General features: G+C 51.5%; 1 protein-coding gene across 2 annotated transcripts; it reads right to left on the bottom strand.

Annotated features, from left to right (window-relative positions):
- Positions 1 to 1,946: 1,946 nt before the first annotated feature.
- Positions 1,947 to 26,571, bottom strand: LOC101937982 (integumentary mucin C.1-like). 2 transcript variants are annotated; one of them, XM_024112677.3, is made up of 6 exons: positions 13,395 to 13,504; positions 11,020 to 11,148; positions 5,443 to 5,565; positions 4,141 to 4,299; positions 3,318 to 3,458; positions 1,947 to 2,550 (listed from the first exon to the last, which is right to left on the bottom strand). In XM_024112677.3, exons 2-6 carry the CDS (start codon positions 11,078 to 11,080, stop codon positions 2,234 to 2,236), a joined length of 801 nt encoding a protein of 266 aa, XP_023968445.2. In that variant the 5' UTR covers positions 11,081 to 11,148; positions 13,395 to 13,504; the 3' UTR covers positions 1,947 to 2,233. The 2 variants fall into 2 exon arrangements, with proteins under 2 accessions (XP_023968445.2, XP_042713644.2); XM_042857710.2 differs by lacking the exons at positions 1,947 to 2,550; positions 3,318 to 3,458; positions 4,141 to 4,299; ... (1 more) ...; positions 11,020 to 11,148; positions 13,395 to 13,504 and adding exons at positions 18,183 to 18,953; positions 19,755 to 19,895; positions 20,572 to 20,727; positions 22,178 to 22,300; positions 26,414 to 26,571.
- Between the last annotated feature and the right edge of the window lie 115 nt (positions 26,572 to 26,686).

Genomic DNA, 26,686 nt, shown 5'->3' with positions numbered 1-26,686 from the left:
GCGCGCGGCGCCGCGAGAGCTCTCTGTGCTCCACCTCTCCGAGGGGAGCGGCGCGCGGCGCCGCGAGAGCTCTCTGTGCTCCACCTCTCCGAGGGGAGCGGCGCGCGGCGCCGCGAGAGTTCTCTGTGCTCCGCCTCTCCGAGGGGAGGGGCGCGCGGCGCCGCGAGAGCTCTCTGTGCTCCTCCTCTCCGAGGGGAGGGGCGCGCGGCGCCGCGAGAGCTCTCTGTGCTCCGCCTCTCCGAGGGGAGGGGCGCGCGGCGCCGCGAGAGCTCTCTGTGCTCCGCCTCTCCGAGGGGAGGGGCGCGCGGCGCCGCGAGAGCTCTCTGTGCTCCGCCTCTCCGAGGGGAGGGGCGCGCGGCGCCGCGAGAGCTCTCTGTGCTCCGCCTCTCCGAGGGGAGGGGCGCGCGGCGCCGCGAGAGCCCTCTGTGCTCCGCCTCTCCGAGGGGAGGAGCGCGCGGCGCCGCGAGAGCCCTCTGTGCTCCGCCTCTCCGAGGGGAGGGGCGCGCGGCGCCGCGAGAGCCCTCTGTGCTCCGCCTCTCCGAGGGGAGGAGCGCGCGGCGCCGCGAGAGCCCTCTGTGCTCCGCCTCTCCGAGGGGAGGGGCGCGCGGCGCCGCGAGAGCTCTCTGTGCTCCGCCTCTCCGAGGGGAGGGGCGCGCGGCGCCGCGAGAGCTCTCTGTGCTCCGCCTCTCCGAGGGGAGGGGCGCGCGGCGCCGCGAGAGCTCTCTGTGCTCCGCCTCTCCGAGGGGAGGGGCGCGCGGCGCCGCGAGAGCTCTCTGTGCTCCGCCTCTCCGAGGGGAGGGGCGCGCGGCGCCGCGAGAGCTCTCTGTGCTCCGCCTCTCCGAGGGGAGGGGCGCGCGGCGCCGCGAGAGCTCTCTGTGCTCCGCCTCTCCGAGGGGAGGGGCGCGCGGCGCCGCGAGAGCTCTCTGTGCTCCGCCTCTCCGAGGGGAGGGGCGCGCGGCGCCGCGAGAGCTCTCTGTGCTCCGCCTCTCCGAGGGGAGGGGCGCGCGGCGCCGCGAGAGCTCTCTGTGCTCCGCCTCTCCGAGGGGAGGGGCGCGCGGCGCCGCGAGAGCTCTCTGTGCTCCGCCTCTCCGAGGGGAGGGGCGCGCGGCGCCGCGAGAGCTCTCTGTGCTCCGCCTCTCCGAGGGGAGGGGCGCGCGGCGCCGCGAGAGCTCTCTGTGCTCCGCCTCTCCGAGGGGAGCGGCGCGCGGCGCCGCGAGAGCTCTCTGTGCTCCGCCTCTCCGAGGGGAGGGGCGCGCGGCGCCGCGAGAGCTCTCTGTGCTCCACCTCTCCGAGGGGAGGGGCGCGCGGCGCCGCGAGAGCTCTCTGTGCTCCACCTCTCCGAGGGGAGGGGCGCGCGGCGCCGCGAGAGCTCTCTGTGCTCCACCTCTCCGAGGGGAGGGGCGCGCGGCGCCGCGAGAGCTCTCTGTGCTCCACCTCTCCGAGGGGAGGGGCGCGCGGCGCCGCGAGAGCTCTCTGTGCTCCACCTCTCCGAGGGGAGGGGCGCGCGGCGCCGCGAGAGCTCTCTGTGCTCCACCTCTCCGAGGGGAGCGGCGTGCGGCGCCGCGAGAGCTCTCTGTGCCCCACCTCTCCGAGGGGAGGAGCGTGCGGCGCCGCGAGAGCCCTCTGTGCTCCACCTCTCCGAGGGGAGGGGCGTGCAGCGCTGCAGGCTCTGATTAGTGGCGCTTTATAGCGCTGCACTCGCTGCTCTGGGGGAGGCGTTTTCACACCCCTGAGCGTAGCACGTTGCATTGCTGTACAGCGCCAGTGTAGCCAAGGCCTACGTGGTCTCAGTGCGACTAGATGGGACAGAACCCCACACCCAGGAGGTGTGTGAGTCCAGCACCATGTGTTCTGGCATGTCCTAACTTCCCAGTACTTCTGTGTGCCCCCCCCCCCCCCCCCACACACACACACACACGCAAATTCTTCTGTGGCTAATACATCTGACAGCGCCCCAGTCTCATGCGGTCAGGCTCAGCAACGGGCAACCCGAACACAACACCACACCGGGGGCTTTTATTTCGTATCCTGATTTATTCGGTGAATTTGCTAATGCACAGAGAGATTCCAGCCAGCCGCGAGGTACCGGGACAGACGCACACCCATACGCTGGGCAGACCCTTGGCTATGCAGCAGCCCCTTTGCATCGCCCCAGCAGCACGGAGAGGGGTAGCTGGGACTTCAGGCCTTTATTCACAGGCACCAGGTGCTGCGTGGGCCGTGCCGGGCGGGGTCAGGAGAGCAGCTTCACCAGCAGCAGCCCAGTCAGGCCAGGCAGGTAGAGGGCAAAGGAGAATTTCCCCAGAGCCGGGCTGGCCCCACTGCGGGTTGTTGTGGGGAGGGTGATATTTATAGGGGTAGAGGTGGTGGTGGTATTAGCGGGGGTGGCGGTTGTGGAAGGGGGGTTGATGGGGATTTTCTCCGCCGGAACAGAGGTCCCCCATAAAAAGACGTATTTGTAGGCTGCGGAAATCAGGCTGGTTGCACGTTTAATCTCTTTTGTGGATGCAGTAGCGCAGCCTTTTCCAACAAATGGTGAAATAGCTGAATCTGAGGGAGGAAATCAGCCTGTTATTCGGCGGGGGCAGCTCTGGTTCCTTCTCTGCCCCCAGAACCTCTGTCTCCATCATCCAGCGGTTCCCACCTCTGCCTCCCGTTCCCACCCGCCCGGTGCTCTCCCTGCTCTCGCTGTAACCGGCCACGGCAGGGCGGGTGTCTGGTCCCCTCTCATCTCCCCCCGCCCCTTTCTGCAGCTCCACAAGACACTGAAGCTGGAGTTTGGAACCAGCTGATCGCCGGGGGCGGCTCCTTCCCCAGCGCCCGGCCCCCCCGGGGAACACGCCCGGCTCTCACCGTCCCCGGCAGCCCCAACCGCTCGGTTCAGTTATTGTATAAACACCCCAAAGCGCTGGGAGTCCTGGACACACACTGAGAACAGGAGCATCCGCACTGAGCAATAGCTTAGCTCCACCTTAAACATACAGGGAGTGGAGTCTAGTGGTTAGAGCAGTGGGGCTGGGAGCCAAGACTCCTGGGTTCTCTCCCAGCTCCGCATCATCGACATAACAACCCTTCCTATGGCAAGAGACACGTTGTCATAACTCCAGGAGCAGGGCAGCATCACTGAGATGGGGGAACTGGTGAGGAAGGGAAAACTTCCAAATTCCTCTCTCCTTCTCCCTGGCCAAAACCCCCCCTTGCTGCCCCCACCCGCCCAAGGGCCCAGCACAGACTAGTTTTCACCAGTCTCGGGGGAGTTCCTGGGTTGTGAGATTCCCGGGGTAGCTCCGGTACTGCGGCCAGCTTGCAACATTTACCGTTCATTAGGTACCCAGTGAAATCCATGCAATAGGTCTCGTCCCCGGTACAAGGGGTGACTGAGGTGTTGCAAAGAGCAAAGTTCAGAGCGAAGCAGGTTGGGCACTGCAGCCCGTTCTTGGTGGTGCTCCCCGTGGGCACTGAGAACCGACAGGGGGGCAGAGAGAGAGAGAGAGAGACGGTCACAGGGTGGGTTAAACCTCATTCAACCTGTGGGATGTGCCCACTGCCGTGCATTGCCCGAGCACATGAAGGCCCCACCCCCCACCCGACGGCATTTCTCCGTCTGTCTGTGACACAACTATCTGAACGCCGCATCTGATCAGTTCCAGACCCCGGCGAGTTTGATGTTGGACCCCGACAGGTTCAGGGTGGTTTAGATTTGAGCCTATCCCGGCTGCTACCCCCCCTCTCGCATGCAGCCCTCGCCCGTCTGGTTTCACATGGACCCCGACTCGAGTAAATGGACGTTGGGGGCAGTAAGGGGAGAAATGGGAACAAATACAGTTGTGCCAGGGGCTTGTCCACATGAACCATTCGACTGTAGCAAGGGGCGGGGGAATCTAAGGATCCGCTGGGGTGTGAATGGACCCTGCACCAGCCTGCCATGGCCTAGCTGTCCACATGCCCCCTGCAGATGCACGTGAACCGTTCATTACTGTGATTTATGCTAGTCCAATTTCAGGGTGCTCTAACGAGCTGTTCACGTGCATCAGCAGGGGGCACGTGGAGAGCTAGAGTCACACCCCAGCTCAGCTCTGTCTAACTGTTCCTGTGGACAAGCCATGAAACAGGGACGGTAAAAACAGACCCATAACTTACCTCCAAGTACCGCCGAGTTACAGTTATCTGTGCCGTTGCATTGTGTGGTGTTGATCCTGAAATACTTGCCATTCCCAACAGTGAAAGAGATGGGGACTTTGATGTCACTTTTATAGTTACTTAGACATTCTTTGTAGAAGAACGGCATCCTTGTCCCATCTTTGTTAAGAAAACCAAAATAGAAAATGAGAGACTCAGAGGGAAATCTCAAGTAACAGCAGTGAGGTTATTTTACCTCCATGATTGGCCCTGGGGCAACAGTTGCTGGGATCCGGTGTCCAGTTTGGGGCCCACAATTCAAGAAGTTAAAGAGGAACCCGGGTATAAACTCCACCCCAAATTGCATCAGCTAGCCTGAGGTTAAAGGGTTTTGTGGGTGAATAGTAGGGGGAGGTGCGGGGGTTAGGGCTAAACCTCGGGTCACAGCCCATGTTAACTCTGCAGTGAAGCCGTACCCTGAGTGGGTGGAAGTTTGAATAAATGCATGTGTGACTGTGCTGGGAAAATTTCCTGAGTGTGATCAGAGAGAGAGAGAGAGAGAGAGAGAGAGAGAGATGGGTGTCTGGAGATTAGATAGATAAAGACAGACCACGTTAAAGCCGATGCTGTGCTTTGCATCCTTCTTACAGGGTAAATGGAAGGAGCCCTTAACTCTCTGTAATTCAATGGAAGGATGAACAAAACCGGGTCTGTAACTCAGATTTTCATTTAAAAAGGACAAATGTTGAGACGTTAAGGGAACCAGTGAAATCCGCCGGCCTGAAGACCTCCGGGAGTTGAATGCGGAGAGGGTTTGGAATCTCTTTAAGTCAAGTGGGCAAAAACTACCTTGAATTTGCATCCCAAGCAAGGGGAATAATTTGTAAGGCAGGGCTCCAGCCCTGAGCAGGAGAATAACGGCTTCGGACAGGACCCTGGGAGCAAGCCGACAGTCTACAAGGGATCTCAGCGCCAATCTCCTGGTTTTAACACATTTCAGAACATGCATTTCCACCCAAAGCAGCTTCGCTTGTGGAAGCGCAGCCGTCCATTGTGGAGATGAAAACTTAGTGGAATCCTGGCCCCACTAAAGTGAATGGGAGACTTGCAATTTGGGGCGAGGATTTTGAACCGCCATGTCTTCCAGTCGCTACGTAAGACACCGTAACGTTGCCTGAATAAAGGAAGCGTCGAGCACAGACTGAGTGTTCTGTGCCGGGTGAATGTGCTTTGTTGATGGACTGTTTGGAATTGGCCTTAGCGATGAGGATGGTGACAGACTGCAGGGTAGGATGTGCTTGGGTTGACGGCAATGTCACCTACCCAGTGTAATATCTTCTGCCACGGAGAGGCAGCCACCAGTAGCCTTGTTGTCTTGGCAGGTTCCTGGAGCAAAATTGCAGGTCTCCGTTTGGCCAAAGCACGTGTTACATGTCAGGGTCTGACCTGGAGAAAGAAGAACAAGTGTTTCCTTCTTACTGGGGTGTGACAGTGTCACCTCTGACATGTCTTCATAAGAACGGTCAGACTGGGTCAGACCAAAGGTCCATCTAGCCCAGTATCCTGTCTACTGACAGTGGCCAATGCCAGGTGTCCCAGAGGGAATGAACAGAACAGGTAATCAAGTGATCCATCCCCTGTCATCCATTCCCAACTCCTGGCAAACAGAGCTGAGACACCATCCCTGCCTGTCCTGGCTATTACCCATTGATGGACCTATCCTCCATGAACTTATCTAGTTCTTTTTTGAACCCTGTTATAGTCTTGTCCTGTACAACGTCCTCTGGCAAAGAGTTCCACAGGTTGACTACGCGTTGTGTGAAGAAATACTTCCTTTGTTTGTTTTAAACCTGCTGCCTATTAATTTAATTTGGTGACCCCCTAGTTCTTGTGTTATGAGAAGGAGTCAATAACACTTCCTTATTTACTTTCTCCACACCACTCATGATTTTATAGACCACTATCATATCATAGAATCATAGAAGATTAGTGTTGGAAGAGACCTCAGGAGGTCATCTAGTCCAACCCCCTTCTCAAAGCAGAACCAACACCAACTAAACTTTGTCAAGCCGGGCCTTAAAAACCTCTAAGGAAGGAGATTCCACCACCTCCCTAAGTAACCCATTCCAGTGCTTTACCACCCTCCTAGTGAAATAGTGTTTCCTAATATCCAACCTAAACCTCCCCCACTGCAACTTGAGACCATTGCTCCTTGTTCTGTCATCTGGTACCACTGAGAACAGCCGAGCTCCATCCTCTATGGAACCCCCCTTCAGATAGTTGAAAGCAGCTATCAAATCCCCTCCTCGTTCTTCTCTTCTGCAGACTAAACCATCCCAGTTCCCTCGGCCTCTCCTCGTAAATCATGTGTCCCAGCCACCTGATCATTTTCGTTGCCCTCCTCTGGACTCTCTCCAATTTGTCCACATCCCTTCTGTAGTGGGGGGCCCCAAACTGGATGTAATACTCCAGATATGGATTCACCAGTGCCGAATCAACGGGACTAATCACTTCCCTCTATCTGCTAGCAATTCTCCTACTAATAGAGCCCAATATGCCATTATCCCCACTTAGTCATCTTTTTTCCAAGCTGAAAATTCTGTCTTATTATTCTTTCCTCATACGGAACCTGTCCTATACCCCTAATCATTTTTGTAGCCCTTTTCTGTACCTTTTCCAATTCCAATATACCTTTTTTGAGATGGGGCGATGCAGTATTCAAGATGTGGGCATAGCATGGATTTATACTGAGGCAATATGATATTTTCTGTCTCATTATCTATCCCTTTCCTGATGATTCCCAACATTCTGTTTGCTTTTTTAATTGCCGCTGCACATCGAGTGGATGTTTTCAGAGAACTATCCACAGTGACTCCAAGATCTCTTTCTTGAGTGGTAACAGCTAATTTAGACCCCATCGTTTTATATGTAGAGTTGGGATTATGTTTTCCAATGTGCATTACTTTGCATTTATCAACACTGAATTTCATCTGCCATTTTGATACCCAGTCACCCAGTTTTGAGAGATCCTTTTGTAGCTCTTCGCAGTCTGATTTAGACTTAAGTATCATGAGTAATTTTGTATGATCTACAAATTTTGCCACTTCATTGTTTACCCCTTTTTCCAGATCGTTTATGAATATGTTGAATAGGACTGGGCCCAGTACAGACCCCTGGGGGACACCACTATTTACCTCTCTCCATTCTGAAAACTGACCATTTATACCTACCCTTTGTTTCCTATCTTTTAACCAGTTACCGACCCATGAGAGAACCTTCCCTCTTATCCCATGACAGCTCACTTTGCTTAAGGGCCTTTGGGGAGAGACCTTGTCAAAGGCTTTCTGAAAATCTAAATACACTCTATCCACTGGATCCCCCATGTCCACGTGCTTGTTGACCCCCCTCAAAGAATTTTAGTAGATGGGCGAGGCGTGATTTCCCTTTACAAAAAAACATGTTGACTCTTCCCCAACAAATCATGCTCATCTATGTGTCTGACCATTCTGTTCATTATTATTGTTTCAACCAGTTTGCCAGATACTGAAGTCAGGCTTACTGGCCTGTAATTACCGGGATCACCTCTTGAGTCTTTTTTAAAAATTGTATCAGAGGGGTAACCATGTTAGTCTGAATCTGTAAAAAGCAACAGAGGGTCCTGTGGCACCTTTAAGACTAACAGAAGTATTGGGAGCATAAGCTTTCGTGGGTAAGAACATCACTTCTTCTTCTTGCATCTGAAGAAGTGAGGTTCTTACCCACGAAAACTTATGCTCCAATACTTCTGTTAGTCTTAAAGGTGCCACAGGACCCTCTGTTGCTTTTTAAAAATTGGCGTCACATTAGCGATCCTCCTGTCATCTGGTACAGAACCTGATTTAAATGATAGGTTACAGATGACAGTTAGTAGCATATCCGCAATTTGACATTTGAGTTCCTTCAGACCTCTTGGGTGAATCCCATCTGGTCCTGGTGACTTATTACTGTTTAGTTTTTCAATTTGTTCCAAAACCTCCTCTAATGACACCTCAATCTGGGACAGTTCGTGAGATTTGTTACCTGAAAAGAATGGCTCAGGTTTGGGAATCTCCCTCACATCCTGAGCTGTGAAGACCAATGCAAAGAATTCATTGAGTTTCTCTGCAATGGCCTTATCGTCCTTGACTGCTCCTTTAGCATCTCGATCACCCAGTGGCCCCACTGGTTGTTTAGCAGCTTCCTGCTTCTGCTGTTACTTTTGGAGTCTGTGGCTAGCTGTTCTTCAAATTCTTTTTTGGCCTTACTAATTATATTTTTACATTTCACTTGCCAGAGTTTATGCTCCTTTCTATTTCCTCAGTAGGATTTAACTTCCACTTTCTAAAGGATGCCTTTTGCCTCTCGCGGCTTCTTTTAGCCACGGTGGCTCTATTTTTGGTTCTCTTACTATGTTTTTTAATTTGTATTAAAATTTAAGTTGAGTCTCTGTTGTGGTGTCCCTAAAAAGTTCCCACGCAGCTTGCAGAGATTTCATGTTTGGCGCTGGACCTTTTCATTTCTGTTTAACTAACTTCCTCGTTTCTGAGTAGTTCCCCTTTCTGAAATTAAATGCTACAGTGTTGGGCCGCTGTAGTGTTTCCCCCGCCACAGAGATGTTAAATTTAATTATATTATGGTCACTATTACCGTACGGTCCACTTAGGACTAAATCAAGAATTGCCTCTTCTCTGGTGGGTTCCAGGACCAGCTGCTCCAAGACCAGTCATTTAAGGTGTCAAACTTTATCTCTGCATCCCGTCCTGAGGTGATATGTACCCAGTCATTATGGGGATAGTTGAAATCCCCCATTATAATTCAGTTTTTTATTTTTATAGCCTCTCTAATCTCCCTGAGCATTTCACAGTCACTATCACCATCCTGGCCAGGTGGTCAGTTATATATCCATACTGCTATATTCTTATTATCCGAGCATGGAATTACAATGCATGGAGATTCTACGGGACAGTTTGGTTCATTTAAGATTTTTACTTCATTTGACTCTACGCTGCCTCTCACATATAGTGCCCCTCCCACACCAGCACCATCTTCTCCAAACGAGCCGAGGGGTTAACAGATTTCCTCCTGGACACTCAGCAATTGCACAATTTCAGACTCTGGGCAGTGGTACCCGGTGGGGACTAATTGGGGACGGGTCAAAGGGACGGTGCTTTCCCCAAGCTTCACCCATAAAATAAGCTCCGCCCACCCCCACCCACCCCAGATGTGGCTCCGGTTGTGCAGGTATTCACAGTACTGGAGAGTCGCTCGCTTTGCAGCCTGCATTGGCTGAGTCCATTGCACGGCCCGGGGCTCGTTGCAGCCCCCCATTATCCTCACAAACTCCTTGCGCGTCCCTCCCACCCTGCTGAATTTCAGGGATGCCATGTAGCCCCCCCCCACCTCATGCCAGGGGCTCTGTGTGCCCCCCATTCCCTATTCCCCCCCCCATACCAGGGTCCCTGATTCACTCCAATGCCAGGGGCTCTGTCTTCCCCCCCCCCATTTCCCCTCCTGCGTACCAGGGTCTCCCCCTTCTCCCCCCATGCCAGGGGCACTGTGTGTCGCCCATTCCCCCCCTCCCCCCACCATCATCCTTGTTTCTATCTGGGAGATCAGCCACTCAGGGCGTAACATGTTACGCTCCACGGGGACGCTGGGCTGGGCGGGGTTGATGGGCTGGAAGGTGTCAATGGCACCACCAACTGGCTCTTCGACATACACAATCACAGAGATGGTTGAAAGTGTGGCTGGACTGGCCCGACGCCAATGGCTCTGTGTGTCCCCGATTTCCCTCTTTCCACTTTCTGATTTCCCCCCAAATCAATAGGGTTCTGCCCAGTGATGTCTAGAACATCCCCATAAGTTCTGGAGTTAATGGAACGCAGCATTCAAAAGTTATTTGGTTGCATGGACATGCTGGGGACCTCTTCGGGACATGTAAGTGAACAATCTCTGCCCTTCAGTCCTTCTGTACAGCGCCCTGCACACAAGCTGTGTAAGTGCAGCAGCTTCACAACTTTTCTTTTAGAGAATCTAAGCTTTTCAGGCTCTGATGCTGATCTAGTCTGAGCTCCTGCCTCGTCCAAGCCAGAGAACCTGGCCCAGCCATTCTGCCATCCAGCCCATATCTGATGGTCGAGCTACAGCCGATATTTTAGAAGGGCGTCCAATCTCCACAGACAGTGTCCAAGGGATGGAGAAGCTGCCCTGCATCTTGAGAAGCTGCTGACAGAATTAATTCCACCTTGGATTGGTCTAAATTCAACTCCCAGCCATGAGACCTCATTCTGCCTCTGTTTGCTCGGTTGGAGAGCCTGGTGCGATCAGAAATTTTAGGCCTTATTCCAGGTTATCCTCAATCCCCATAGTGTAATTTACTCCTATATTTAGTCCCTTTTATTTTGCAAAAGCAGTGCCGAGGGGCTTTAATAGATGTAAGAATTCAGGGCAGTGTCCAGTAATGGTGTCCATCAGGCCTGGTCTACACTATACAATTAAGTTGATATAACTGCGGCGCCTGGGAGGAAGGGGAACCACACCGTGAGTTCAACCCAACCCCTGGAGTAGACGCAGCTGGGCTGATGGGTGAATGCTTCCCTCGGCCTGGCTACTGGCTCAGGGAGGGGAGTTCCTAGAACGATGGAAAAGCCCCATCCATTGGGACAGGCGACGCCTTCACTCCGGGGCTCTGCCGGCCCAGCTCCAGCGCTCTGGCTAAGTGGCTACAGTAGTTGTAGTGTAGATTGTGCCTTATACAATACACAGAACTAATCCCGCCCCCACCCCCGGCACATGCTGGATGTTCCCCTGACTGGGGATCTGTGGGGTATAAAGGATCCAAGTCCAGGGGGGGTTACATGGCCACAGCAGCGGATGACTCACCTTGTGCACTCGTTGTAGCTAGGAGAGCAGGGAGAAGGCAGAGGATGAAGGAAACCATCATGGTGCTGGGAGGCGCACGGGGCTGGGCTCGGAGCTGAACGGAGCTTCTCACGGCTGACACAGCGAGCTCTGCCAGGGGGGAGGAGGAGAGAGTCAAGACCGAAATGAGGAGGGAAAGGGAATTCCAGCCAAGATTTGGGGCAGGGTTGAGCACCAGGCCACAGCACTGCACAAATAACAGATCTTTGGTTCACTGGCAGTTCTAAAAGATCGGGGAGCGGGACGGGGATTGTTTTGAGTTGGCCCAATTTCTTGTCCAACTGAAAAGCCGAACAAAAATGATTTTGGTTCATTTTCAAGCATTTAGAAAGATTTTAACATTGGCTTAAATAGAAATGTTGCCAACATTTTTTAAATGAAAAGACATTTTGAGTTGAAAAAAAATCAGCATGTCTAATTCTGGAAATACCCAGACCAAACGTTTCCATTTTGTCAAGATTTTTTTTTTCTAGGATATTTTTTTCAGCTGAAACAGGGCGGCGAAATTGACACAAATTTGCAAAATGTTTCAGTCTCCCTGAACCTGCATTTTTCACTGGAGAAACATTTTGGTCGAAAAATTTCTCCCAATGCTCTCACGCCACAGACATGCCCAGAGATAACAGAGTGGGAGTTCTGGGGCAGAATCCCACTCCCACCTGCTCCTGAACTGTTCCTTGCATTTTTATTTCACTCCCATCCGCAAAGACCTTAGATCCTGCAAATCCCACAGAGTCCCTCGGGCTACTTTTAAACGAAACAGTCTGGTTAATATATTATACATATAAATGGAAGACAGACATAATTCTTACCATTAAAAGCATGAAACAAATCTTACTTAAACCATGTAAAAAGTAGTTTAGCTGCAGTTATAGCAGACACCGAATCTCTTTCTATCCTCTGGTTAAATTTAAGGGTAAAAACCAACTTGCTTTATATTGCTGAAACTCTATTGATGACAAGCTGCTGCCCTGTGTTTTCCCACATATTACCGCACTCTGCTTTCTTTGCCCACCCAGTCCTGCCCGCAACAAAGTACTTTTACCCGCTCTTTTACCCGTACTTTTATTATGGCAGGAGGTCCTGCGGGTCCCGTGGGATCCCAGTCCCGCTGCAGGGCTCTAGGCTGGCCCAGGTTTCCACTCTCTCGTCTGTATTGGCTCCAGGTCTGCACCGTCCCTTCTGACATGGGGCGACCGGCGCTGCCTGTGGGGCGCCAGGGTCAGAGCGTCCTGCTGGTCTGCAGAGGGGCACTACAGTGTTTTCCACATTATCTCCACCCCCTTGGGCAGCCCAACGGCTTCTTCGCTTCTCTCTTCTGCAGCTGCACAGCGAGCTGAGGTGTCCATTGATCTTCCTACGGGGACGCTCTGGTCCCTTCCCTGGATCAGCCCGGTTCAGTTAGAACCTGTCAGGTCTAGGCGTGCTACAAACCTCCGACCTCCCCATGTGCGTTACTTTGCATGGATCAAAACAACTTCATCTGCCATCGTGTTGCCCATCGACCCAGCTCCGTTAGATCTCTCTGAAGTTCCCGACGAACCTCAGTAAGTTGCCTCCTCTGCAGATTTCACCACCTCCTCGCTCACCCCCCTTGCAGATCATTTGAGTAACTTGAACGCTGGATCTAGGATAGAGTTTGGAGGCCTCCACTTTTAAGCTTTTGCCATCACACAAAATTCCCATGAATTCCCGCTCTGTTTTCTAGAGACAGAAGGTGTGGGAACAGATGAGCTTCCGAGTGACACAGAGCTCTTCTGCGGGTCAGCGGAGCTCGAGAGCTTGTGTCTCTCCCTAGCAGAAGCTGGTCCAATAAAAGCTATTCCCTCACCTACCTTGTCTCTCTAATATCCTGGGACCCACACAGCTACAACAAGGCTGCAGACTCCTCTGTTCTCTGGCTGTTGTCCTGTTTCTGCTCCATGACACTCCCTTGCCTCCCGCCCCAGGGCTGTTTCGATTCCCTACTGCCCTACGGCGAGTTTGCTGAAGGCTTTTTGAAAGTCCAAATCAAGTACGTCGACTGGTTCTTCTCTGCTCCCTAAACCTGGGATGTTCAAAGCAGCTGAAGAGAGTGCGAGGCCCGACTCCCATGGAGTTTCAGCTGATGCTGGCCCCCGCGCTGCTGGTTTTGCCTTTGAAAATCTCCCTATTTCGTTCACACCCCATTCCATGAGTGGGGCGTCTTTTCCTTTGCACAAACGGAGCCTCTTATCCCTGCTCTGTCATCATCATGGGGTTTCACCATTCACAATATAGCTCCAGCCTTTACGCATTTCGCAGCAGATCGTGGAAGATTGCAAAGGATAATATAACACGGCATTAAAAACTCTTACCTTCAGCCACACAATGGTTCCGTTCACCGCCAAGTTCTCTGTAAATTGAAGAGATGCACTAACCCGTCTAGCACGGCCCCTTTCCTCTCTATATAGGCCAAAAATAGGATTGGAATCATATATACATTGGGAGTAATGATTGACTGAAATGTAACATGTTATACGATCCTCATGCCTGGCCACTCCCTCTTTAAGGACAATTCAGACCGACTCTTTCTCAACCCATCAGCTTGTGTTTTATAAAATTTGTCTCATAAAGTCCGCTGGTTCGTGCAACAGAGATAAGAGGTGATATTCAGCTCAGTCGCAAGGGTAGAGGTGTGGCTGTTTGCGCATTAGAGGTGTTTAACCAGATCATGGGATGGGGTAGATCATAGAGCGACGGCAAATTCACAGCAAATGAGGATCAGGCCCCACTGACTCCAATGGGGCTAGGGCCAATTGACACCAGTCCGGGATCTGGTTCCATTAACTCTAATGGAGCGACGGCCGATTCACACCAGATGGGGGGTCCAGTGAAACTTCCAAGGTAACTAAAGTTGGCTATGGAGTTGGCCCCATTACAACAGCTCCCCTCCCACTCCCAGTATAGGTTGCTAAAGTACTTCTCATTAAATTGTGTAAATATTCATTGGTGACACATTTTCTTCCCCGCCCCATGTCAAGGGCATTGCGGCAAACTGTGTCTCACGCACATGACGTTGCACCCGGCTGGGGGAATTTAGTTATAGGATAACTGAGTGGAGAAGAGCATTTCGGCCTTGGTTTTATTTCAGGCCAGTTTTGCTCCTGGAGGTTGTCGAGATGGGTAGGGGGCTTCCAGAGAGAAGCCAGGTGTTAGGATCGCCAGGAGTCTAAAGAGAGAGAGTGGTCGGAGATCGGCTGATGAACAGTGCGATGGAAAACCTGGGGATTAGTTATATTAATGCAAGGCTCAGATTCAACTGGTAGGTGGTGGTTTTGTATCGGTGCCTCACCGACTTTGCAGCCTTGTTCTCTAGAATCTCGTCTGTCGTTGAAAACACAAGAATAAGGGGAATGGAAAAGTCCCCCGCAAACCTTTTTCAAAAGCTCTTTCAGTTTTAGATGGTCTCACGTGGTCGCCTTTTTTAAAAGGGTCAACATCTGGTTTTATTTTAAAATTGTCTCCGAAAACCGTTTTCCATATCTTCAGAGAATGTGAGGGGTTGACATCAGCGGGTCTGGTACGTAGAGTTCTGTGAAAGCTCCGGTTGTCATTCTTTACAACACGTCGAGGTAGCCAATGGGGTTGTGGTTTGCAAAATTTCTCCACCTCCAAGTTTGTAAAGTTCTGTTAAATCGCTCCACAACCCCCACATCATACCACTTTAGCAATCTGCTTAAAGTTTTATTTAGAATTTTTTTTCTCTGATCTGTCTGTAATTTATGAGGCTGGCAACCTTCACTGAAAACAGCTTTACAGGCCATGGTACTTCACTGCCCATTTTATCTTTGAGGCCTAAGGCCCAGGCTTATTTAGAGAGACTGTTTATTGCTGTTAAGATATACTTGCAATCACTGTCAAACTCCAGAGATCGGGGTGAGGGGGGTTCCAGCCTAGACCCTCGCATTACACCTCTCCTGATTAGTACATGTTTCCCTTCTGGGATGCTCTAAGGGGGGCTGAAACCCCCTTGGTAGAGGGTGGTGGGAGGAGTTCTTAGAGGGGTCACACAGCCCTCTTTTTGGGTGGGTCACTCCACCCCAGAACCTGCCCTGAATGGTCAAATCTGCTCTCAGGGAGGTCCTATGGGGCAAAACCCCACCTCACTTGGTACAAGGTGGTGGGAGGAGTTCTTAGAGGGGTCACACAGACCGCTTTTTGGGATGGTCACCTCATCCCAGAATCTGCCCTGATTGGTCGAATCTGCTCTCAGGGAGGTCCTATGAGGTTGAAATTGGTACAGGGTGGTGGGAGGAGTTCTTAGAGGGGTCACATGCCACCCCTTCCTTCTGGTCATGTGTCCATCTTCACCCCAGAAGTAGTACCCCAGGGGATGAGTCTTACGGTGACAAGTGGGTGGAGCCTGAGGGTAAAAGAGGTGGGTTCAATATTTGATTGATGTTGTCACCCTTGTACTACTTATCTATCCCCATACACCTCCACTGTCTATCTCGAAAGATCTTCAGAGCAGGACTGTGTCAACATGTCTGTGCAGCGCCTGGCACAACGGGGGCCCCAATCTTGTTAGAGTCTGGGAAGTGCTTGGCACAACACGTCCCTGATATCTAGGTACTACCCTAGTGCATTTATTTCTCTCTTACATGCCAAGGAACCTCAGATCCCTCCAGGCTAGGATAGCACTGAAATGCAGCCACCTCTGGGGTGGGGGTGAACCCCAGCCTGGGGAATGTCTAATGACAGCAGCATTTAGGAAATGTGCCTTGGGAGATTAAATATCCACAGAGAGGAGCCCAGTTGCTTGAACAGAGACAAGGGTTGAAATCAACAACTGCACTGCGACTCCCATTCATCCTCTCCCTCTGGCAGCCCAGGTAGACTGCTGCCCAAGGACTTTTCCCCAAGGGTTCCCTCCACCTTCCCAGCGGCTGCCCCCCTGCTCTGGCCCTGCTGTGGGAGGGCCACTAGTCTGCCACTGTTAACCATTTAGGATGTGGCCACGCTGCAGCTGGGAGGGGTCCAGCCCAGCTCAGGGAAAGGGACCCAGGCTAGCCTGACTTCAGTACTGGGCAAACTCTTTGAAGCTATAATAATGAACAGAATTGTCAGACACATAGATGAACATCATTTGTTGGGAAAGAGTCAACATGGTTTTTGTAAAGAGAAATCACGCCTCACCAATCTCCTAGAATACTTTGAGGGGGTCAACAAGCATGTGGACAAGGGGGATCCAGTGGATCTAGTGTACTTCGATTTTCAGAAAGCCTTTGACAAGGTCCCTCACCAAAGGCTCTTAAGCAAAGTGAGCTGTCATGGAATAAAAGAAAAGGTCCTCTCATGGGTCAGTAACTGGTTACAAAATAGGAAGCAAAGGGTAGGAATAAATGGTCAATTTTCAGAATGGAGAGAGATAAATAGTGGTGTCCCCCAGGGGTCTGTCTGTACTGGGCCCAGTCCTGTTCAACATATTCATAAATGATCTGGAAAAAGGCGTAAACAGTGAGGTGGCAAAATTTGCAGATGATACAAAACTACTCGAGAGTTAAGTCCAAAGCTAACTGCGAAGTGTTACAAAGGGATCTCACAAAACTGGGTAACTGGGTAACAAAATGGCAGATGAAATTCAATGTTGATAAATACAAAGTAATGCACATTGGAAAACATAATCCCAACTATACATACAAAATGATGGGGCCTAAATTACCTGTTACCACTCAAAAATGAGATTTTGGAGTCATTGTGGATAGTTCTCTGAAAACATCCACTCAACGTGCAGCGGCCGTCAAAAAAAGTGAACAGAATGTTGGGAATCATTAGGAAAGGGATAGATAATAAGACAGAAAATACCATGTTACCCCATATAAATCTATGATACGCCCACATCTGGAATACTGTGTGCAGATGTGGTCGCCCCATCTCAAAAAAGATGTATTGGAATTGGAAAAGGTACAGAGAAGAGCAACAAAAATGATGAGGGGGATGGAACAGTTTCCATATGAGGAGAGATGAATAAGACTGGGACTTTTCAGCTTGGAAAAGAGAAGGCTAAGAGGGGATATGATAGAGGTCTATAAAATGTTGAAGGGTGTGGAGAAAGTGAATGAGGAAGTGTTGTTTACTCCTTCCCATAACACAAGAACTGGGGGTCACCAAATGAAATTAATAAGCAGCCAGTTTAAAACAAACAAAAGGAAGTATTTCTTCACACAACACACAGTCAACCTGTGGAACTCTTTGCCAGAGGATGTTGTGAAGGCCAAGACTATAACAGGGTTCAAACAAGAACTAGATAAGTTCGTGGAGAATAGGTCCATCAATGGCTATGAGCCAGGCTGGGCAGGGATGGTGTCCCTAGCCTCTGTTTGCCAGAAGCTGGGAATGGGCGACAGGGGAGGGATCACTTAATGATTCCCTGTTCTGTTCATTCCCTCTGGGGCATCTGGCATTGGCCAATGTCAGATGACAGGATACTGGGCTAGATGGACCTTTGGTCTGACCCAGTATGGCCATTCCTATGTTCTTATGCTCGCGTGTGGATAGCAGTGTGGCCATGTGCACGGGGAGATGTGTGTCCGGACTCCCTGTGTGGAGCCCCGCCGTGCCTCAGTTTCCCGGGTCCCACCGGGCTGTTGCACAGACCAAGTGATGAATGTCTGTGAGGCCCTCAGAGCCCGTGGTGAGAACGCCACAGAGAGGCCCAGGAGGTGTCATTAGTCATTCCGAGAAGCATGGGCTAGGAACGGCGGGTGGGAAATACGGCCTGGGGTAATGCCCCAATGAGAAGGAAAAAACGTATTGACCGTGGCAGGGCTGCGGTGGAAACGCACAGTGTGTGATCGTGGAATCAAAGGCTGTAGCACACTGCAAACGCGCCGGGGGATTGAATTAAGCTCGTACTGGCACCGTGTGTTCTGGCATTTCCTAACTTCTCAGTGCTTGAGTGGGCAACATCCATGGTGTGCTTGGGATGTAGATTTTTATTGCAGATTTTATATTTATACGCACACGCACACGCACACACACACACACAAAGCCAAGCAAATTCGTATATGCCTAATGCATCTGACAGCGCCCCAGTCTCATGCGGATGGGCTCAGCAACAGGCAACGCAAACACAACACAACACAACACACTGGGGGCTTTTATTTTGGATCCTGATTTATTCGGTGAATTTGCTAAAGCACAGAGAGATTCCAGCCAGCCGCGAGGTACCGGGACAGACGCACACCCATACGCTGGGCAGACTCTTGGCTATGCAGCAGCCCCTTTGCATCGCCCCAGCAGCACGGAGAGGGGTAGCTGAGACTTCAGGCCTTTATTCACAGGCACCAGGAGCTGCGTGGGCCGTGCCGGGCGGGGTCAGGAGAGCAGCTTCACCAGCAGCAGCCCAGTCAGGCCAGGCAGGTAGAGGGCAAAGGAGAATTTCCCCAGAGCCGGGCTGGCTCCACTGTGGGTTGCATGGGCGGGGCGGGCGGGTTTGGATGAGGTGGTTGTTTTGGGTGAGGTAGTGGGTTTGGTGGTGGTGGTGGTGGTGGTTGTAGAGGTGGGCATTGTTTTGTGGATGGTGGTTGTTTTGTTTGTGGTAGTTCTTTTGGGGGGGGTGGTTGTGTTGGGGGTGGCGGCGGTGGTTGTTTTGATGGCGGTGTTGGTTGTAGCGAGAGTGGTGGTGGTTGTTGAGAGGGTGGTGGTGGTGGTTGTGCTGGGGGTGGTGGTGGTTGTGCTGGGGGTGGTGGTGGTTGTTTCTAGAGAGGCAGCGGTTGTGGGAGGGGGGCTGGTGGGTATTTTCTGTGCTGGAACAGATTTCCCCCAAAAAAAGTCAAATGTGTAGAGTGCCATAGCCAGGGTGGTTCCAGGTTTAATGGCCTGAGCAGACGCAGTAGCGCAGCCTGTTGCTTGAAATGGTGAACGAGATGAATCTGATGGAGGAAATCAGCCTGTTAATCAACCAGGCAGCTCTGGTTCCTTCTCTGCCCCCATAACTTCTGTCTCCACCATCCAGCGGTTCCCACCTCTGCCTCCCGTTCCCACCCGCCCGGTGCTCTCCCTGCTCTCGCTGTAACCGGCCACGGCAGGGCGGGTGTCTGTTCCCCTCTTGCCTCCCCCCCGCGCCCCTTTCTGCAGCTCCACAAGAAATTGAAGCTGGAGTTTGGGACCCAGCTGATCGCTGGGGGCAGCTCCTTCCCCAGCACCCGGCTCCCCTGGGGAACACGCCTGGCTTTCACCGTGCCCAGCAGCCCCGACCGCTCGGTTCAGTTATTTTATAAACACCCCAAAGCGCTGGGAGTCCTGGACACACACTGAGAACAGGAACTTCCGCACTGAGCAATAGCTTAGCTCCACCTTAAACATACAGGGGGTGGGGTCTAGTGGTTAGAGCAGTAGGGCTGGGACCCAGGACTCCTGGGTTCTCTCCCAGCTCTGCATCATCGACATAACATCCCTTCCCATGGTAAGAGACCGTGCTGTCATAACTCCAGGAGCAGGGCGGCATCACTGAAGGAGGGGGGAAAGGAAAGGAAAGGAAAGGAAAGGAAAGGAGGAGGTGAGGAAGGGAAAACTTCCAAGTTCCTCTCTCCCCTCTGGCCAAAAACCCCTCTTGGTGGCCCCCACCCGCCCAAGGGCCCACCACAGACTAGTTTTCACCACTCTCGGGGGTGTTCCTGGGGTGTGAGATTCCTGGGGTAGCTCCCGCACTGCGGCCAGCTGGCAGCATTTACCTTGGTATAGAAGCCCAGAGAAATCGATGCAATAGGTCTCGTCCCCGGTACAAGGGGTGATTGCGCTGTTGCAGACAGTGAAGTTCAGAGCGAAGCAGGTTGGGCACTGCAGCCCGTTCTCGGTGGTGCTCCCCGTGGGCACTGAGAACCGAGAGAGAGAGAGACGGTCACAGGGTGGGTTAAACCTCGTTCAATCTGGTGGATGTGCCCTGCATTGCCTGAGCAGGTGAAGGCCCCACCCCCAGCCCCATGGCATTTCTCTGTCTGTCTGTGACACGACTGTCCTTGAACGCCGCATCCGATTAGTTCCAGACCCCGGCGAGTTTGAAGGTGGAGCCTGACAGGTTCAGGGAGATTTAGATTTGAGCCCATCCTGGCTGCTGCCCCCTCTCTCGCATGCAGCCCTCGCCCGTCTGATTTCACATGGGCCGACTGTTCCACCCCCTGGTTTGGAGACCCGCCAGTGACAGGCATTTCAGTGGAGACAGAAATGACATTCGAGTGAATGGACGTTGGGGGCAGTAAAGGGGAGAAATGGGAAATAATACACTTGTGCCGGGGCTTGTCCACATGAACCATTCGACTGTGGCAAGGGGGCCGGGGTGTAAGGATCTGCTGGCCACGTGCACCCTGCTGACGTGCGTGAACCGTTTGTTAATGTGCTTTGAGCTAGTGCCCTTCCAAAGCGCCCGAAGGGTCACGGGCATCGGCAGGGGGCACACGGAGAGCTGGATTCACAGCCCAGCTCAGCGCCGTCTGAACTGTTCATGTCGACAAGCCATTAAAGAGGGACGGTAAAAACACACTCATAACTTACCTGCAGGTACAGCCGAGTTACAGTTATCTGTGTTGCATCGTGTGGTGTTGATCCTCACATACTTGCCATTCCCAACAGTGAAGGAGATGGGGACTTCGATGTCACTCTTATAGCTACTCAGACACTGTTTGTAGAAGTACGTTGTCTTTGTCCCATCTTTGTTAAAGACAGAAAAAGAAAATGAGAGGCTGGGAGGGGAACCTCGAGTAACAGCAGGGAGGTTATTTTCCCTCCATATTTGGCCCTGGGGCGACGCTGCTGGGATCCTGTATCTAGTTAGGGGGCCCACAATTCAAGAAATTAAAGAGGAACCTGGATCTAAACTACACCCCAAATTGCATCAGCCAGCCTGAGGTTAAAGGGTTTTGTGTGTGGATAGTAGGGAGCAGTGAGGGGGCGGGTTAGGGCTAAACCTTGGGTCACAGCCCACGTGAACTCTGCAGTGAAGCCGTACCCTGAGTGGGTGGAAGCTTTAATAAACCATTTTGTGACTGTGCTGGGAAAATTTCCTAACTGTGGTGAGGGGCAGGTGTGCACATATGGGAAAAGATAGATAGATAGATAGATAGATAGATAGATAGATAGATAGATAGATAGATAGATAGATAGATAGAGGGGGTGTATGGGGATAGATGATGGGGTGTATGGGGATAGATAGATAGATAGATAGATAGATAGATAGATAGATAGATAGATAGATAGATAGATAGATAGATGGGGCAGATGGGGATAGATAGATAGATAGATAGATAGATAGATAGGGGAAGGGGTGGATGGGGATAGATAGATAGATAGATAGATAGATAGATAGATAGATAGATAGATGAGGTGGATGGGGATAGATGGATAGATAGATAGATAGATAGATAGATTAGATAAAGACAGACCACGTTAAAGCTGATGTTGTGCTTTGCATCCTTCTTACAAGGTGAATGGAAGGAGCCATTTACTCTCTGTAATTCAGTGGGAGGATGAACAAAGCCAGGTCTGTAACTCAGATTTTCGATTCCAAACGTTGCGAAATGAAGGGAACTAGCGAGATCCGCTGGCGTGAGAACCTCAGGGAGTTGAACATGGAGACGGTTTGGAATCTCTTTAAGTCAAATGGCAAATGGCAGAAACTATCTTGAATTTGCATCCCAAGCAAGGGAAGAACCGTGTAAGGCAGAGCTCCAGCCCTGAGCAGGCGACTAACAGCTTCAGACAGGACATTGGGAGCCCGGCAGTGTCCAAGGGATCTCAGCACCAATTTCCTTTTTTAACACGATTCAGAACGGGCATTTCCACCCAAAGCAGCTTCGCTTGTCGCAGCGCAGCCGTCCATTGCGGGGAAAAAGCTCAAAGGGTGAAATCCTGACCCCACTGAAGTCAATGGGAGATTTACAACTGACTCCAATGGGGCCAGGATTTGGAACCGCCGAGTCTTCCAGTCGCTACGTAAGACACCGTAACGTTGCCTGAATAAAGGCCGTGTTGAGCCCAGACTGAGTGTTCTGTGCCGGGTGAATGTGCTTTGTCGATGGACTGTTTGGGGTTGGCCTTAGCGATGTGGATGGTGACAGACTGCAGGGTAGGATGTGCTTGGGTTGACGGCAATGTCACCTACCCAGTGTACTATCTTCTGCCACGGAGAGGCAGCCACCAGTAGCCTTGTTGGCTTGGCAGGTTCCTGGATTGAAACTGCAGTTCTTCGTTTGGCCAAAGCACGTGTTACATGTCAGGGTGTGACCTGGAGAAAGAAGAACAAGTGTTTCCTTCTTACTGGGGTGTGACAGTGTCACTCTGACACGTCCCTTAGCCCCAGTCTTCCCCCTCTGCTCCAAACAAGCCGAGGGGTTAACGGACCCGATTTCCTCCTGGACACTAAGCAATTGCACAGTTTCAGCTCCTGAGCCAACGGTATCCGGGGGTCAGACTGGGGACGGGTGAAGGGGATGATGCTTTTCCCAATGTCTGCCCACAAAATAAACTCCGCCCACCCCAAATGTGGCTCCGGTTGTGCAGGTATTCACAGTACTGGAGAGTCGCTCGTTTTGCAGCCTGTATTGGCTGAGTCCATTGCATGGCCTGGGGCTCCTGGCAGCCCCCCATGGCCCTCCCAAACTCCTTGTGTACCCCTCCCACCCCCTTCTATTTCAGGAATACCGTGCAACCCCCTTCACCCCCCACCTCATGCCCCCCATTTCCCCATCCCCCATACCAAGACCCCCATTCTCCCTCCATGTCAGGGGCTCTATGTGCCCCCAATTCACCCTCCCCCTACAGCATCATCCTTCTTTCTGTCTGGGAGATCAGCTGCTCAGGGTGTAACATGTTGCGCTCCATGGGGACGCTGGGCAGTGCTGGGCTGGGCGGGGTTGATGGGCAGGAAGATGTCAATGGTCCCATCAACCGGTTCTTTGACGTACACACAGTTACAGAGGTGGTTGGAAGTGTGGCTGGGCTGGCCAGAAGCCAAGGGGTTCAGTGTGTCCCCGATTTCCCTCTTCCTGTTTTCTGATTTCCCCCAAAGTCAATGTGGTTCTGCCCAGTGCTGTCTAGAACATCCCCTGACATTTTGGAGTTAATGGAACGCAGCGTTCAAAAGTTATTTGGTTGCATAGAAACTGATGTGAGTGCAGCCCGGCTCTCTGGGCTGCCAGCCGGCCAGGGCTAGCCTTACAATGAGGCAAACTGAGGCAGACGCATCACTAGGACACAGAGAGTAGAAAATTGTGTCTGCTGCTGGTACATATGTATTCTGTCTGCTCATGAGAAGGCAGCAAATCACCAGAGAGCATTCCATAGGTGGAAAGAGCTTGAGATGAGACTAAGGTTAAAGGCCACCATAGATGATCAGCATCAAGAGAAGATTGGATCAGAGTCTCTTTACTGTCAAAATGTTCTGAAAAGGCTCAGTGCCCTTGTGAGAATGCTTGCTACCCAAAACCTAGCACTGCGTGGCACTTCAGATCAGCTGTATGTGCCAAACAATGGAAACTTCCTTAAAATTGTGGAGCTGATGGCTGAGTTTGATGCTGTACTCCAGGAGCATCTAAGGAGAGTCATCACCCAAGAAATGTACACACACCACTACCTTGGAAAAACAATTCAAAATGAGATCAGACAGTTACTGGCAACAAAAGTCAAACAGAAAATGGTGGCAGATCTGAAGTCAGCAAGATACTATTCTGGACTGCACACCTGACATCAGCCATAAGGAACAAATGACTTTAATGGTGCATTTCGTAACAACAACAGAACCTAGTAAAAATGTCCTTGCAATGGTGACTGTCAGAGAGCATTTTCTAGAATTTATTGACATTGATGATACTACAGGAGCTAGTATGACTTAAAAAGCTGGAAGATACCGGAATTGCGATAGCTAACATGAGAGGTCAGGCCTCCGATAATGGTGCCAACATGAGAGGAAAGAACAGAGGAGTGCAGACACGGAGCCGAGAGTTAAACCCTGTAGGTTTTTTTGTCCCATGCAGGTCTCATTCATTGAACTTGGTGGTCAGTGATGCAGCATCAGCTTCTAGTGAGGCTGCTGAATCTTTTAATGTAATTCAAAGCATCTATGTATTTTTCTTGGCATCAACTCATCCATGGCAAATTTTGAAGCAACATCTGGGAACATCCTCTCTGACACTGAAACCACTGAGTGCCACACGATGGGAAAGTCGGGTGGAGGCGATAAAGCCGATCAAACACCAAATTGGGAAGATAGATGATGACATAGTTGTCATTATGGAGGATAATGCTATGGTAGGAACTGTTCATGGGAGAACAGTGGCAGAGGGAAATGGAATCACCACAAACATACATAACTTCAAACTTCTGTGTGGCTTAGTGTTGTGTCATGACATACTGTTTGAAATAAATGTTGTAGCAAGAGACTCCAAGATGTTGACCTTGATATATCTGGAGCAATGGAACAACTGGACAAAGCAAAGTCATACCTACAGTCTTACCGGTTAGATGAGGGATTTCAAAATGTTCTGAAGAATGCACAGAAATTGACAGAGGAACGTCACACTGAAGCTATTTCCCACCAATTCAAGGGTCACCGAAGAAGACATTTTGATTATGAGGCATGGGATAAACCCATAAGAGACCCCAAACAACAATTCAAAGTTGAATTCTTTAACCAGGTGTTGGATTGTGCAATACAGTCATTTGAAGAACGTTTCATGCAGGGCCCCAGAGACAGTGTTGACACATGATGACATGTGCAATATTGATGCGAGTGATTTAGGTGATGAACTGAAAGCCCTTTCAAGATACATTTCAGCAGGATCAACTCCAAAGGCTGTTCTGGAATATAAGTGCACAAATAAGATGACCACCCTCTTTCCAAATGCTTTTGTTGCTCTGCACATACTTCTAACACTTCCTGTAACAGTTGCCAGTGGAGAACGCAGCTTCTCCAAGCTGAAGTTAATAAAAACACATCTGCGCTCCACAATGACACAGGAGAGGCTGGTCGGCCTTGCAACCATCTCAACAGAGCACGAGCTGGCCCAGACTGTGGACCTTCAGCAGGGAGCAGTTCAAATCTTTGCAACCAAGAAGGCACGGAAAGCACCACTTTGATTATTCAAACAGATAAAAATGCCAGTGTTTACTATGCAGACAAGAAAAGTTACATTTGCTGTTCAGGCGTTTGAAAGTTAAGTGTTACTTAAAATTTTTGAACAAGGCATTTTAAGTTGTTAGTTCTCCTTTATTGGCGTAGGTAGAAGAGCCGTACCACGAAAGGAGTAGAACAGGAAGAAGGCAGAATTGAGACCTTTCAAGGTTTTGGCCCAAGCGACGGGACATGGAGGCGTCATTTGAGCTCCCCACCTCAGGTACAAAAATGTTGTGGGCCGGCCCTGCAGCCGGCCAGCAGAGGGTGTGACAGAAGGGTTTGGGGTGCAGAAGCCAGCTGTCTTGGCCCCTAGGCTTGTGGGGATTGCTCCCCGTTGGGAAGGCTCTCTGATGACTGGTCCTCCAGGTTTAGATCCCGGTTACATGGCCTTGAGCTTAAGGTAAAGCCAACTTTGCACCCATCCCTCTGGATCAGCCCAGCCGTTCGCAGTCTGTGGGGGATGGGAAGGATGGAAATTGCCAGGCAAAAAACAAAAGGACGTTCATTGTCCCGTGTTCCCCAAATTACCATTGATACAAGTGGCATTAACAGTACATGGACATGCACAGACCTCTTGGGGACCTGTATGTGAACAATCTCTGCCCTTCAAAGCCCTGCACACATGCTGCACCTTGGATTGGTCTAAATTCAACTCCCAACCATTGCATCTCATTCTGCCTCTGTTTGCTCGGTTGGAGAGCCCTGATTCCAGGTTACACTCAGGCCCTTAGCAGTGTCATTTACTCCTATATTCAGTCCCCTTTGTGCTGCCAAAGCAATGCCGCGGGGCCTTGTGGAAATAAGAATTCAGGGCAGTGTCCGGTAATGGTGCCCCTCAGCCTGGTCTACACTAACTAGGGTGATATAGATACACTGCTCAGGGGGGTTGAAAAGTCCACACCCGGAGCACCGCAGCTCGGCCGATCTAACCCCTGGAGTAGATGCAGGTCGATGGGTGAATGCTTCCCTCGGCCTGGCTACCGGCTCAGGGAGGGGAGTTCCCACAGGGACGGAAAAACCCCGTCCATTGGGACTGACGGCGTCTTCACTACAGGTCTCTGCTGGCCCAGCTACAGCGCTGCGGGTAAGCTACTACAGCAGCCGTAGTGTAGACAGGGCCCTGTACCCCACACAGAGCTCATCCCCCATCCCTGCTCATCCTGGATGTTCCCCTGACTGGGGATCCGTCCAGGGGGGGTTACATGGCCACAGCAGTGGATGACTCACCTGGGGTAGTTTCTGCACTCGTTGTAGCTAGGAGAGCAGGGAGAAGGCAGAGGATGAAGGAAACCATCCTGGTGCTCGGAGGCTCACGGGGCTGGGCTCGGAGCTGAACGGAGCTTCTCACGGCTGACACGGCGAGCTCTGCCAGGGGGGAGGAGGAGACAGTAAAGACCAAAATGAGGATGGAAAGGGAATTCTAGCAGAGATTTGGTGGGGAAAGCACCAGGGATCAGAGCTGCACAAATAACCGATTTTTTGGTTCAATGGCAGTTCCAA

The sequence above is a fragment of the Chrysemys picta genome, chromosome 20, assembly GCF_011386835.1.
Source record: "Chrysemys picta bellii isolate R12L10 chromosome 20, ASM1138683v2, whole genome shotgun sequence".
Taxonomy (NCBI): Eukaryota; Metazoa; Chordata; order Testudines; family Emydidae; genus Chrysemys; species Chrysemys picta.
The sequence above is the reverse complement of the archived record's forward strand: the minus strand, read 5'-3'. Positions and strand labels throughout refer to the sequence as shown.

Excerpts from the sequence above, each read along its gene's own strand:
- LOC101937982 (XM_042857710.2), bottom strand. The coding sequence starts at position 26,480 with ATGGTTTCCTTCATCCTCTGCCTTCTCCCTGCTCTCCTAGCTACAACG. Across the intron at positions 20,728-22,177 it reads GGCAGAAGATAGTACACTGG|ATGGGACAAAGACAACGTAC; the intron begins GTAGGTGACATT and ends TCTTTAACAAAG. Across the intron at positions 19,896-20,571 it reads TAACTCGGCTGTACCTGCAG|TGCCCACGGGGAGCACCACC; the intron begins GTAAGTTATGAG and ends CTCGGTTCTCAG.